Source organism: Vipera ursinii, assembly GCF_947247035.1.
Source record: "Vipera ursinii genome assembly, chromosome: 2".
Taxonomy (NCBI): Eukaryota; Metazoa; Chordata; class Lepidosauria; order Squamata; family Viperidae; genus Vipera; species Vipera ursinii.
Window position 1 is genome coordinate 137,149,896 of NC_139513.1, and position 14,463 is coordinate 137,164,358.

General features: G+C 44.3%; 1 protein-coding gene across 4 annotated transcripts in view; it reads left to right on the plus strand.

The window, feature by feature from the left end:
* CS (citrate synthase) overlaps positions 1–14,463 on the plus strand; it is a 47,121-nt gene that overhangs the window by 17,038 nt on the left and 15,620 nt on the right. For all 4 annotated transcript variants that reach the window (XM_083351785.1, XM_083351786.1, XM_083351787.1 and 1 more), the window contains 4 exons: positions 1,898–2,005; positions 8,386–8,451; positions 8,553–8,684; positions 9,653–9,841. In XM_083351785.1, the coding sequence (XP_083207911.1) occupies positions 1,898–2,005; positions 8,386–8,451; positions 8,553–8,684; positions 9,653–9,841 (495 nt within the window). The remainder of the gene's footprint in view (positions 1–1,897; positions 2,006–8,385; positions 8,452–8,552; positions 8,685–9,652; positions 9,842–14,463) is intronic.

The following is a 14,463-nucleotide window of genomic DNA, read 5'->3' on the forward strand; positions in this document are numbered from 1 at the left end:
TCACTGGGGTGGTTTGGGGTCGAAATGAAAAGTTGGGTATCATCAGCGTATTGATGATACCCAACTCCAAAACCACGAATGATCTCACCCAGCGGTTTCATGTAGATGTTAAACAGGAGAGGCGAGAGGACCGATCCCTGAGGAACTCCACAAACGAGAGCCCTAGGGGTCGACCTCTGCCCCCCTGCCAACACCGACTGCGAGCGTCCCAGGAGATAGGAGGAGAACCACTGAAGAACCGTGCCTCCCACTCCCAATCCCCTGAGACGCCGCAGCAGGATACCATGGTCGATGGTATCGAAAGCCGCCGAGAGGTCTAATAGGACTAGGACAGAGGAATGTCCTCTGTCCCGAGCCCTCCAGAGATCATTCACCAGAGCGACCAATGCCGTCTCCGTGCTGTACCCGGGCCTGAAGCCCGATTGGGACGGGTCTAGATAATCCGCTTCATCCAGAACCAGAGGGAGCTGATGCGCCACCACACTCTCAACAACCTTCGCAAGAAAGCGAAGGTTGGAGACCGGACGAAAGTTGTTTAACACAGCTGGGTCCAAGACAGGCTTCTTGAGGAGAGGTCTTACCACCACCTCCTTCAAGACGGTGGGGAAATTACCCTCACTCAAAGAAGCAGATATAACTGCATGGAACCAGCCTCGTGTCCTCTCCCTAGCTGCATAAGCCAGCCAAGAAGGGCACGGGTCCAATAAACATGTGGTGGAGCTCAGCCTCCCCATAATCCTGTCCACTTCCTCAGGGGTCACAGAATCAAACTCCTCCCAGATAACATTGACAAGACCGCCCGTGTCCTGATCGTCAGACTCTGCCCAGTTGGAGTCCAGACCGGTCCGAATCCGAGCGATTTTATCCAACAGATGTTGACCAAACTCCTCGGCACGACCCTGCAAGGGTTCCTCCCTCACCTCCTGATTAAGGAGGGAGCGGGTCACCCTGAACAGGGCGGCCGGGCGATTATCTGCGGACGCGATGAGAGCAGAGAAGTAATTACACCTCGCCACCCTCATCGCTGCGAGATAAGACCTAATATGGGTTCTTAGTCGCAACCGGTCGGATTCGGATCGGCTGGACCTCCAACAGCTCTCTAGGCCCCGTCTCCGGAGATAGAGGAGTAGTTTGCAATTGTTTGACCATTTATGCTTATGATGAGAATTCAGTAGTAGAACCATAACTACAGTGTTGTAGTTACTGGAGAAGGAAGAAGTGATAGTTTTCCATGTTGATTTTCAGAAGCACTCCCATAGCTAGGCAAACATGTAGTTTTGTTTAAAGTTTTACATTTCTATTGAAATACAAATGGTTTTAACGCATGATACCATTGATAGTCCATGCCTTTTTAATTTGTATGCAAGGAAACTAATAGAAAAAGAAAAAAAGTTCACATTACTTATAACTGTCTGAAGAGAAAATAGCCTCCAATCTCATCTCATTCTTTTGTGCTCAGGTAAAATAAGATGATGAGCAAAAATGGTACAAAATTACTTACGGTAATCTTTAAAAAATTAAATCAAGATTTTTGAAGTCATTTTCATCAGCAAGTTATGAAACCACTAGATTAAAGCATAGGCAATTCGCTAACACAACAAAATTGTAAATGTGAAAAATTTGAAAATGTGACCTGAAGGGGAAAAAAGTATAGAAATAACAAAAAGGGGTTGTGGAATCTACCGAGTGAACCAGATGTCATGGTATTAAGACAAAACTTTTCTTGGTGTAGATTGCATCCAGGATTACTGTAAAATAGTTGTTAAACAAATACGAGCAATATTTTATTTCATATATCTACTTTTTTTCTCTCATGTACCACTTTTCTACGTTGGTTTTCTACCATTGACAATAGTTGATATGTTGCATATAACATTAGACATTATTTTATTTTCAGAATCTGAAAGATGTTCTTGCGAATATGATACCCAAAGAACAAGCAAGACTTAAAAGCTTCAGACAACAATATGGCAGTACTGTCATTGGACAAATCACTGTAGATATGGTAAGTTGTATTGCTACGCGTGAGAGAGGGGAGAATACATCAGTGTGCAATTAGTCTGGCTTGTGTACCCAGCAGGAAATGAAATTGTTATCTTCAGACAAAATTGTAAAGGAGCTCCTTTGCTGTTGTTCTCTTTAGAGATGCTTTCATCTGGTGAAATGCCTTTAGGGAGAAGATGGTACGTTGCTAGACACCTACTCTGCATTCCAGACATTAGTATGAGGTTTAGGGAAAAATAAATAAATAAATCGGAAAATGTTTTGAGTATATGAAAAAAACGGAATAAGATTCAGGTCCAACTGTAGATTACATAAGATTCAAATTGAACGTCTCAAGTGAAAAGCTGGCAGGAATCAGGACTAGAATTAACCTCTCTGGGATCTTGGAGAACGGCTTAGTATTTGTTTCTCAATGATCTGCATTATGTGGAAACTATTTTCTTCATATTTGAATGGCTTCAACTTTTGTGCTTGGTCTGCTAAAATTGAAAGAGGTTCTTGACTTGGAACCTACTGCTGGTAGTGAATTGATCTTAATTAAGGATGTGTCCACCTCTTTTTTCAGAGCGAAAAACAATAGATTTGATTCTGAACAGAAAATTATACCAAACAGTTCAGAATCTGCAACCTGCATACATCTGACAAATTAAAGCCTTTGCATAAAATCTCTTCCTTTATTCTGAAACATGTACCATATTTTCCGGCGTATAAGACGACCCCCTACTTTTGAGATAATTTTCATGGGTTAAAGTCTTATACGCCGGAAAATACAGGTAAGTAGGAAGTCAGGGCTGCTTCTCAATTAGGTGAAGGTGTCGCGGCCCACGGGCGCGACATTCAGCGGGGCCCCTCTTCGCAGCATGGCGCACGGGCCTCGCCCGTCTCCCCACGGACGCGCCTTCGCTACGGGAGACACCCCCGCCATCCCCGCACGCCACTGACGCAGGCCCACCTCGACTTGTCGTGAGCCAGCCTTCTCCCGCGCGTCGGCTGCATCTCCCGACCGTCCGACGCCACCTTAGAGATCGCCCGGCAGCTGGCCAGCGCGTGCATGCGCAGGACGCCTCTGCCGGCTTCAGAATGCGGTGATAGAGGCTGCGTCCGTTACACCTACTAGCCTGGCTGGGAATGCGTCGTCGTCAGAGCCCGTGAAGGCTGAAGAGGGATCCATGGACTGGAGCTGGGAGGGGGCCATGCATGGGTGGGTGATGGGCGTGGTGGGAGGAATGGCGGGCCGCGAGGAGGTGGTCCCGGGGTACAATGGAAGTTTACCTGGCGAGCGGAAGACGCCGGGAGGCAGGTGTGAGGCAGGAGGCATTGTCAGGGAAGGGTGGGGTGGGGTGGAAAAAGGGAGTGGGCGGGTGTAGGCGTGTATGGGTGGGGTGGGCGGTTTATTTATGAGGAGGCCGTCTTTCGCCATTCTCGAGCGCTGGATTTGTCCGTTTCCACTAATGTCTCTGCTCCCGAGGATTTACTATTTTCCGGCGTATAAGGCGACTGGGCGTATAAGACGACCCCCAACTTTTGAGAAGATTTTCATGCGTTAAAAAGTCGTCTTATACGCCGGAAAATACGGTACTACTTTGTATAATACTGCTTTTGCTTATCAGAGAGGTAACTACCACTACCCAACCTTCAACCCCTGGAAATCTTAATCACCTCTCTATCTTTTAAAGTTTCTAATCACATGGTACCGATACTTTCCACCACATATCTACAGCTCTAAATGTCTGCATGCTCACAGCTATGTCATACTAATAATAAATTAGAAGCTGAATACCATCTTATATCACAATGCTGGTTTTGGTCACTGTTTCAGCTTTGGTCTAATTTCCTGTCTTAGTTTAAGATTCAGCCAGTAACAGCTGATATTTCTTCACTTATTTAGAAGTGAAGAAGTATCAGCTATTACTGGTTGAATCTTAGGCTCATGGGCTAGGGAAGCAACATTTGATTTGACATTTACACCAGATATTGCTTCCCTAGCCCATGAGTTCCGTAAGAAACTCTTGTTGGATACATTCTTGTGCATTCATTTTGGTTGCATATCCTAGGCGTGTTTATCCACTAGGCCTGGGCCTTCAAATTATGTTGCAATCCTTAGATGTATAGATTGTTCTGTGCACAAAGTAGCTAGTTTAATTATCGTATGACTGGACCAAAGCACATGTATTTGTTCCAGGAAGAGGCAGCTCAGAGGATCAGGAAAAAACTTAGGACATCGGTATTAACTAAGTCAGGGGTGTCAAACTGCCACCCCATTGCTGACAATGGCGAAAAAGCTCTGATACGTGACGTTGCGAGTTTGACATGTCTGAACTAAGTGAATAGGGAAATGAAGGCACTGAGAATATTAGCAAGCAGGCCAACACACAGGCCAGGTGTAGGAGGAACGTAAGAAATGAGGTCCAGAAGCCGTTCTCTACTCATCTGCTAAGACACCTCCAGATTTTGTTTTGACCAAAGCCTGGAACAACCAAATTGGAGCCCGTTGGGAACTGTTTGCGGAACTTCTGAAACTCATTGCTTTCAAGGGGGAACATGTCTTCGGTGTGATACTCTTTGCTAGCAGGCACCTACTTCACTCTTCCCCATCTGCCTGGTATGCTTTTTCCTCATTTTGTCTCTTTACAAGAATCACTTAAGGTTGAGACGGGGCAGCAACCTTCAGTATGCATTTTATTTCTGAGTGTGTTTCTGCATTTATGGGAGCACCAAGATAAAACTGATGAGTGCCTCCTATAAAAAAAAGAAGAAAGAAAAGAAAAGATAATTTGGTTGGTGGGATTATACTGGTAGATAGGAAGAATGATCTGGAGACAGGAAGCCATGGTAAAAAAAACCAACAGGGTAATGTTTTATAGTTTTGCATTTTTTCTTTCTTCCATGCATTTTTGTTTCTTGGAAATTGCTTATATAAGACTGATTATTGATTTTCTTGTGTATGTCTTTTGAGCATTTGGGGTTTTTTTAAAAAAAATATATAGGTGTTTTGTATGTTTTATGGAGAGAAGGGTGAGATTTGATATTTGGAGCTCAGGTTAATCAATCAGAATAGAGCTGAAAGGGACCTTGGAGGTCTTCTAGTCCAACCCCCTGCTCAAGCAGGAGACCTTTTACCATTTCAGACTGGTGGCTGTCCAGTCTCTTTTTAAAAACCTCCGGTGATGAAGCACTTACAACTTCTGAGGGCAAGCTGTTGCACTGGTTAATTGTTCTCATTGTTAGGAAGTTTCTCCTTAATTCCAGGTTGCTTCTCTCCTTGATTAATTTCCATCCATTGTTTCTTGTCTTGCCCTCTTATCTCCTAGTTCTGTCTTGACCAGCCTATTTTTCCTCTGATTCAGTAAATGAATCAGTAAATTAAGTCTTGAAGTAAAAAAAACCAAACACATGTTTAAGAAAATGGCTTGGAGTCTTCTCCTCTACAGTTGTCTAACTTTTAGAAATTTTTCTAAATTAGCATGCTTATCTTCCTCTGCAGCTATTTTTTGAGAGCCTCCGTGGCATGCTTTTAAACTTCCAAAAACTTAAATCCCAAGCCAAGGAGGAATAATAAGATATTGCGGCATTCTGCATCTTCTCCCAAAGATGCCATGGGAAGGAGAGGTATAGAAAAGTGAAAATGTGGGGAACGAACTAGAGAGGGCTCTACAAGAAATGTATTACAGTATCTGAATTCTTTTCAGTCAGGATTCAGGCACAGACAGAGGACAGAAATTGTATTGGCCATTCTGCTACATGATCTTTGCTGTGACTTTGATGAGTGGAGTGCCTCTCACCTAATCCCATTAGATCTTTTGACAGTATTCAGTACCACCATCAAACACATCTTGTTTGGACCATATTTAAGAGTTGTGGACACGATTTTGATGATTCCCCTCCTCTCTGAATAGACAATTCTAGTCAGTGGTGGTAGGGGAGAAATGTTCAAGCCTTTGGGTCCTCCAGTGTGATATCCCACAAGGCTCAGTCCTTTACTCTGTGCAATTCAACATCTACATAAAATTGTTGGAAGAGGATATCTGGAAGTTGGTGCGTGTGATGCCATTAGTATGCTGAAAATATCCAGCCATACATCACCACCTGAGATTGTGCCAGAGATGTCATAAGACGTTCTGACTCAATGACTGGAGTCTGTGAGGAACTGAATGGAAGCTTGAATTATGCCCCTCCAAGATGGAGTTGCTGTTTGCCAATAAACATTGGAGCACAATACCAAGATTGAGCTCAGGATTGCTCTGGTGGGCGTCATGCTTGTGGTCTGACTTGGGAAGCCAACATCAATTTGCCTACAGGGGAAATAGGTCGACAGACGATGCCATAGCTACTGCTTTACACTCTGTAGCAAGTCATCTCGAGAGACCTGGAAGTTATGTTAGGATGCTTTTTGTTGACTACAGCTCGGCTTTCAACACCATTTTGCCGAGCATTCTCATCGAGAAGCTGACTGACTTGAAATTCTCCCCCGCCATCTGCGATTGGATTCAAGACTTTCTTAGGGATCGGTTACAAACAGTGAGGGTCGGGTCTGCTTTGTCCCCCCCCCCCCCCGAAGCTGTGTGTTGGGGGGAGAGAGCACGGGGGGGAGGCTCAGCTAATCTCAATGTACACATGTTGTACTTTGACAATAAAGGTTGGTTGGTTGGTTGGTTGGTTGGTTGGTTGGTTGGTTTGTTTATTTATTTATTTATTTATTTATTTATTTATTTATTTATTTATTTATTTATTACTGCTTTCTGATTAAGCAGCAGGTGGAAGCAGTGGCTAGGGGAGCTTTCACCCAATTTATGCACCATTTAACAATCCTACTTAGATCAGGATGCCCTGGTGAGGCTAACTCACACTTTGATTGCTACTCAGTTGGAATACTCTTAATACACTCTATGAGGGGCTACCTTTGGAAATGACCCAGAAGTGCAGCTGTTACAAACCACAGCGCAAGAATGCCGATGGGAGAATCCCATAAGTCTAGAGTAACACCTCAATAAAGTTGACACACTGGTTATCAGTAGGCTCCCAGGCTCATTAAACAATACAGGTTATACCTTTAAAAACCTAAATGGCACGTTGTAGAATAGAGTTTGTCCATGTGGAACAGCCATGTAAAGAAGGTCTGCTAAAAGTCCCTACAAGATGCATTAGATATGAACAAGATACCATCTCGATAGTAGCCCTCATTTTGTGAATTGCAAGCTTTTGTATTCCCTCCCTCCATAAATTCATGTAGCCCCTACATTCTTTGCTGTTCCAAAGCAAATTGTACCTCTTCTTTAGCTTAAGCTGAATGGGGGATGCCAAGATGTCTTCATATTTTCCTAATGTTTGTTGTTTTAATTTACTCATTACTCAAGAGTCCTTGGTGATTAGGGAAGTTCAGAAATACTGACAGATAAAAGACATAAATTTTGACATTACTGCCTCAAGGTCTAGTTTTTCTCATCCAGCTTTCCTCAAGCCAGTCCATGCTAACGAGGAGAATTACATCTCCTATTATTCACTCCAGGCACATCCAATTGACCATGACAGTTTGGCTTAAAGAAAGTTGTAATTTAAAACATACAGAGAGTACCATCTTGAGAAAGATATTGATATAAATCTTTGGGACGAGTGTAGGAAATTTCATTTCTGGCATTGCTCAGTAATTGATGTAAAAGTTTAACTTGTCAGGAAAAGCCTAGTCATGATTAAGCAATGCAGCAATATCATTGGTTTTATTCGTAACCCAGTTCTTTCTCAAGCGTGGAGCTGCCAAAGCAGTTTTCTTGATTTCTATTAACTTCCTAAGCTGTGCCGAGCCTCGTTTTGTTTCTGAATTAGAATTCATCTCATTAGTTGCTTTTAAGTTGATGTGAAATACTATAGCAGGTTTTCTGGGTGCCAGCTGGAAAGCTAGCCTTGATGTTTGTTAAAAAGTGCTGTTCTATTTGACCTGATTGAAGCTGCTGTTCTAGATTAAAAAAAGGGGGATAGAAAGGGGAAGAATTAAGGCAAACGGGGAGCAAGAAACACTGTTACAACTTACCACTGTTGTGTTTCTGAGTGCTAAAAGTGATGGAAAATTACTAAAACCTGGGAACAATTCTGCACCAATTTTTCTACGATATATAAAATGTGAAATATATGCAAAAGTGTATCCACAAGCTAACTGCAAATATGACTTAAATCATCTCAGACTGAATGGAGAAGGGGAACTTGGAGAAACTAAGAAGCCTGAAGACTCAGACCCAATTTCTGTCAAATACTCTCCAGTCAGATATTTGTGGGGACAGACAAAATCAAACGAGGCAGGAATTTTCCTGCCTTCTACCTTGGGTTAACTAGAGGATTACAGTGAAGGCAAATCTTTCCTTGTGTTAAGTAACTCTCTTTGTTCTCTAGCTCTACGGTGGCATGAGGAGTATGAAAGGGCTGATATACGAGACCTCTGTCTTGGATCCTGATGAGGTAAGGAGGGCAGGAGGGGTGCCATTACTTTGGCAGTTCAGGTCTTAGCCTCTCGGTTGAAATGTGGTTTTCTTACCCTGCTTCCGGGGTTGGTTTTTTAGGGCATTCGTTTCCGTGGCTACAGCATTCCCGAGTGCCAGAAGCTGCTACCCAAAGCCCCTGGAGGTGCAGAGCCCCTTCCTGAAGGTCTCTTTTGGTTACTGGTGACAGGAGAGATTCCCTCCCAAGAACAGGTAATAAGACGCGGCAAAGATTGCTGGGAGGCTGTCATGTTCATCCCGCTTAAGTGACCCTGCAGAGTGATTGCGTGATCTCTTTAGTGTCTAGACCAGGGCTTTTCAACCAGTGGTACGGGTACCACCTGTGGTACATTGGCACCTGGCAGTTGGTATGCGGCCATCCTAGAAAAGTGGTAGCGGGGGAGGGGAATGAGCTGAACCGGTGGCAGCACCGCACAAGCCTGAGCAAGAGACGTCTGGAGCTGCAGGGCTGTCAGGGCTCAGCGGAAGCACCAGGATCAGCGCCAGGCTCCAGCTGGAGCTCAGCACTGATCCTGCCGCTTCTGAGCCCAGAAGAAGTGCCGATCAGCTGGAATGTTGCAGCATCTCCAGGGTCTTGTGATTTACATTCAGATGCTTGGCAACTGATTCATATTTATGACGGTCACAGTGTCCCAGGGTCATGTGAAGTGACCAAAACTTGCTGCAACCACCCAGCTGACGGGGGGAATAAAAACCAAGCAACCCCCCACCCCACCCCCACTACCAATCCTCAACAGAAATGCTCACAACTGTGAAAACCTCAGACAGGAGGAAGAGCACCACCGGGTGGGCAGGCAGGTGTCTTGCTCGGCTGTGGCTTGTGGGGGGCACTTTTTTCAGTGCCTTTGTAACTTCGAACAGTCACTAAGCGAACTGTTGTAAGTCAAGGACTACCTGTACTTCATCAATTTTTTCCTCTTTTTTTTTTTGGTCAAGTTCTTGACACCTTGCTAGGTGACTGGTGGTACTCGGATGTTGCCATGTCCTAAAAGTGGTACAATGGGTGAAAAGATTGAAAAGCCCTGCTCTAGAGAACTGCTGGAGAAAACAGTAAGAGCTCTATTGTAATGAGGAGAACAGCCAAGACCGTGGAAACCTGGTGTTGGATAGAACACTTTTCCCCCTACGTATAGATGTGTAACGTGGTTTTCTTTACCTAGGTGACTTGGGTGTCTCGAGAGTGGGCTAAGAGAGCAGCCCTGCCTTCCCATGTAGTGACTATGCTTGACAACTTCCCCACCAATCTTCATCCCATGTCACAACTCAGTGCTGCTGTCACAGCTCTCAACAGCGAGAGCACTTTTGCCCGCGCCTACTCTGAAGGAATTAACCGGACCAAGTACTGGGAGGTAAGCCACAATCAGCAAGCTTTCCACAAGCATTGGTAGAAGAGGTTGTAGAAGTGACTTCAAGCCTGGCGTGGTTATGAATGTGTGTACCTGTACCATGGCAGGATTTTCTTCACCGTCTGACTGAGCTATATAGAATTAAAATCCAGAATTATATTTTGGAAAATGTTTGTATGTATGTATGTATGTATGCACGTATGTACCGTATTTTCCAGCGTATAAGATGACTTTTTAACCCATGAAAATCATCTCAAAAGTTGGGGGGTTGTTTTATACGCCCAGTCGTCTTATACGCCAGAAAATCAGCGAGCCCGGGAAGGCACGCCCTCCCCTCTCACTGTGGAGGAAGCAGGGCAGGCTGGCGTCTGGCGGGAGCCGGCAGGGCACTCCTGCGCACGCGTGGGCTTGCTGATTTTCCGGCGTATAAGACGAAAAATCTTGAAAATCATCTCAAAAGTTGGGGGGTCGTCTTATACGCCCAGTTGTCTTATACGCCAGAAAATACGGTATGTATAAATAGAAAATGTATACACGAATGGTCTTGGCTGTGCCATAGAACAATTATAGTTCATGGTGCAGTCCCTGTCCTGTACTTGTTTTTCTCTGAGCTTCTTTTTTAAGGCTGAAAATAAAAGACTATACTTGTTTATAAACTGGAGTAAACCTTTTGGTAGTTTTTGTTGGTCAAAGTTTGATTGTGCTCTGCATAATTCAAAGCAAAACTAAGGTCACAGCAAAATTTGGAGATTGTTTCGGCAGAATCTTTTTTTATTGCACCTGCCAATTGAAAACTTCGTGTACAATATAGGTAAAATGCTGCTAAATATAAATTTGATTCTGGGACTGATTTGCTAATGTTAAGGAGTGTGCTGCTTAACCTGTCAGGATTTTGATAGGGATGTAAGCTTACCTCTGAACCAGCAATTGCAAAGGAAAGAAATCTAGCAAGTTAACTTTACTAAATTCTGAATTTAGTGAATTCTAAATTCTAACCATTCAGTGAACCCAGTCATTAACTTTTCTTTCCTGATAATCCTGTTACTGCTCAATCATTTCAGGTCCTTTGTGGCCAAGTAGACATAATTTTCTTTAGGATTGTTGGGTTAGCACATGGTAAACGACAAGAGTCAGCTTAGCATATGACCTTGGTTCTGAATCTCTGGACTCCCGACTGTGGCTGTCCTGGTAATATGAGACCTTGAGCGTAATGACATGTGCTCTGGCCTCTGTGCACGCCCTCTGGACTGAAGCAAGGAGACTTTGGCCTGGCTGTATAGATCTTTATCTGCCATGAGGTGTTGCTGTCTGATTTGCAAATGACAGGGGGTGGGGAGACGGCGCTAATTTTACTTTAGCTGTAATCTTTTCAGCATACAGTTTGAAACTGGGGAGTCTGTCAGAAGAGATTAGTTTCTCTCCAGTGAAGAGTGATAGCTTTGGTTCTATCCTTGCCATTGATGACATCTGGTCTTGAAATGGGGTGAAGAATGAGATCCTGTGGACTCTCAGGCTGCATCAGTTTCCCTTCTCCGCCTCCTCATTCTTCAGTTTTCCATAGAGAAAGAGCCAAACGTTCCTACACCTCCTGCTCATACAGAACAGCTGCATGCAGGACAGTGAAGAACTTCCTTTCCCCCCCCCCAGCATTTCCTCTGCAAAAAACAAAAGCATTTGCTGCAGAATGAGTGCGGAATCGGTACAGGTAGTCCTCGACTTAACAACACTTCATTTAGTGACTGTTTGAAGTTAACAGCAGCGCTTGAAAACAAGCGACTGATGACTGTTTTTGACACTTACATTTGATCATCATTCGGATGCTTGGCAGCTGACTCTTATTTATGATAGTTGCACTGCCCCTGGGATCTTGTGATCTCCTTTTGCGATCTTTTTACAAGCAAAGCCAATGGGAAAGCCAGATTCTTTTAACAGCCATGTTACTAATTTAACAGCTGCAGTGATTCACTTAACAACTGAGGCAAGAAAGGTCATAAAACGGAGGAAAATGTTCTTAGCAAATGTCTCACGTAACGACATAAATTTTGGGCTCAATTGTGGTTGTACGTTGAGGACTACCTGTACTCCTAACCTCATCCTATGAGGGACAACTGATAACACCACCATCCTTGCAGAAATGCGAACTAGAAGCTGAGCTCTCCAAGTCTTCCTCAATAGAGATAGACCAGGGGTGTCAAACTCAATTTCATTGAGGGCCGCATCAGCATTGCGGTTGCCCTCAGGGGGCCGGGTGGGTATGGCCAGGGTGGGCGTGGCCTACTGGGTGGGCGTGGCTAGAGTGCGTATGGCCTACTGGGTGGGCGTGGCCAGCTCTACATCGTTCGCATCAAGGGTGCCTATGGGGGGGCCTGGGCAGGAGTGGGACAGATCTGAGGGTCTCTGGCAGAAGGAGGGTCTCTGGGCCAGGGCCAAGGCAGTGGGGGCCGTTCCCTCACTGTTTCCAGGATGGCTTCATGGGCCGCATGAAACCACTTCGCGGGCCAGATCCGGCCCCCGGGCCTTGTGTTTGACATGTCTGAGATAGACTAAGAGAGAACAAGTAGACTCGTGTTTTAGCTATTTCTCATCATGGCTCCAAATTACTTGGCTACTTTACACCTTACGGAAATGTGAAGAAAATAATAATGCGGAGAAAGATACCAAGTAAGTCAGAGATGTGGGCAAGTTTGGGTAGGGCTGTTTCTAAAATTCTCACTGGATGAACGGGCCAATGAAGGATGCTGGATTAGGTCCATTGATTGGAGGTTCCCCAACTGTATTTTGAGACATGCCCTGAAATGACTTCCTGTTCCTGCAGCTGGAATAGAAATTGATTGTTGGAGCTGTGCCAACCCTTCCAATTTGAAGGCAAAAAGATACTCAAAATACATGTGGTTATTTCTATAGCAGCTTTTTCCCTGGAATTGCCCAGGGGCCTTCTGCAGATAAAGCATGATCCTCAGAAAGACAGATTTATCTTTAGAGATGGTGACAGGTACCATGTATGCACTCACAGCATCTTTTTGCTTTGAATCCAAAGAATTGCACAAACTTAGTGATCGTTGTGTTACTAAGAAAACATGACACTTTTCATTCTAAACAGCCAGTACTGTTTCTTCCCCCTGTCCGATTTTCATATTGGCAAACCCTTTATGATACATGGTAATATACATATTATTCATTTGACAGTATCATCTGACTACACCATTTTCAGTTTGCTTACAGAATTCTCCATATTTTTGACAGAGCCATTTTTAGGCAACCAGTTCTGACCATTTGATTGGTAGTATAAATGCTTCTGCTGGCATTCCTTTTTGCCATGTCTTCAACTCCTGTCAATATTGAGCCCTGCAAAATATTTACACCGAATATTCGTTGTGGGCTGCATTATGATAGATGTGGCGATGAGTCCCTCTTTCAAAAGTGCTCTCTATCTAAATCTCTGTCAGAACAATCTTGGAAAAGCAAAAGTAGCTGGAATCTGATCCTTGTTTCTCTTTTCTTTGATTTCTGAAATAACGCCCTCCTGCCCACTTGTCCTCTAATTTCCCATCCAACCTATGAGGTTGCCTTGACTGTTCTTTCTGCTGCTTCCTTTTACATCAGAATCCCCATGTTTAATATTTATTTATTTATTTTATTTTATTAGATTTATATACCGCCCTTTCCCGAAGGACTCAGGGCGGTTTACAGGGCATTTTAAAATCACACCAATACAAAATACAAAAGTTAAAAAACAATTAAAAAGATTAAATTATCCCTGAAAATAAAAACCCCAGTTAAAAATTCTCAGCCTGGGCCGGAGAGCTCAAAGAGCCAAGTCTTCAGGTCCCGGCGGAATGAACGCAGGTCAGGGGCAGTCCTGAGCTCCATGGGCAGCTGGTTCCAAAGGGCAGGCGCACCCACAGAGAAGGCCCTCCCCCTGGGTGTTGTCCGCCGGCAATCTTTTACCGGCGGCACCCTGAGAAGACCCTCCCTGTGTGAGCGCACTGTGAGCGCATGTGTCTGCTGTTTTCTGTCTTTCCTTGCCTTAAATTATTATTTTTTATCTTCCTCATGCCAGGCCCCTTAGTTATCCTTCCTTTTCCAGTGCTACAGCTCCCAAAAGTACAGGAATGGCGGCATTAATTTTTCTTCCCAATCTAATTATGCTTTGGCTTTGTGGTTACCATAATGTCTTTCCCATATGTCCTTCCCATATGATCAGATTTTGAACAGATTTCTCTGTCCTGCTTGACCTGGCTGCACCAGCATTGTGAACTTTTATCAGGGCAGCTGCTGTAAGAAGTAACCTGGCACTTGTGTGATGCCACAGTTGCAAAACATAGGAGTTGAGATGTGAACCCCTGCTTTGAAGAGAGAGACTTGTTCAGATAATATGGGAAATGGTTTTTCAATTATGGTTGTGTTCTCCATTTGCGGTGGACCAATGGAATGTGCCAACCAGCAGAAGACCAGGATGATTGGCACATTTATCCCACCAGACTACTCATTAATGCTGGGTGGGAATAAGGACCAAAATGGGGAATGTAAAACAAATCACGACGACCCGTCCCGTTTACTATGGGTGCTTATTCTTTAGACTTTACAAAGGCTCTTGGCAGTGATATTTATTAGCAAACCCCGGC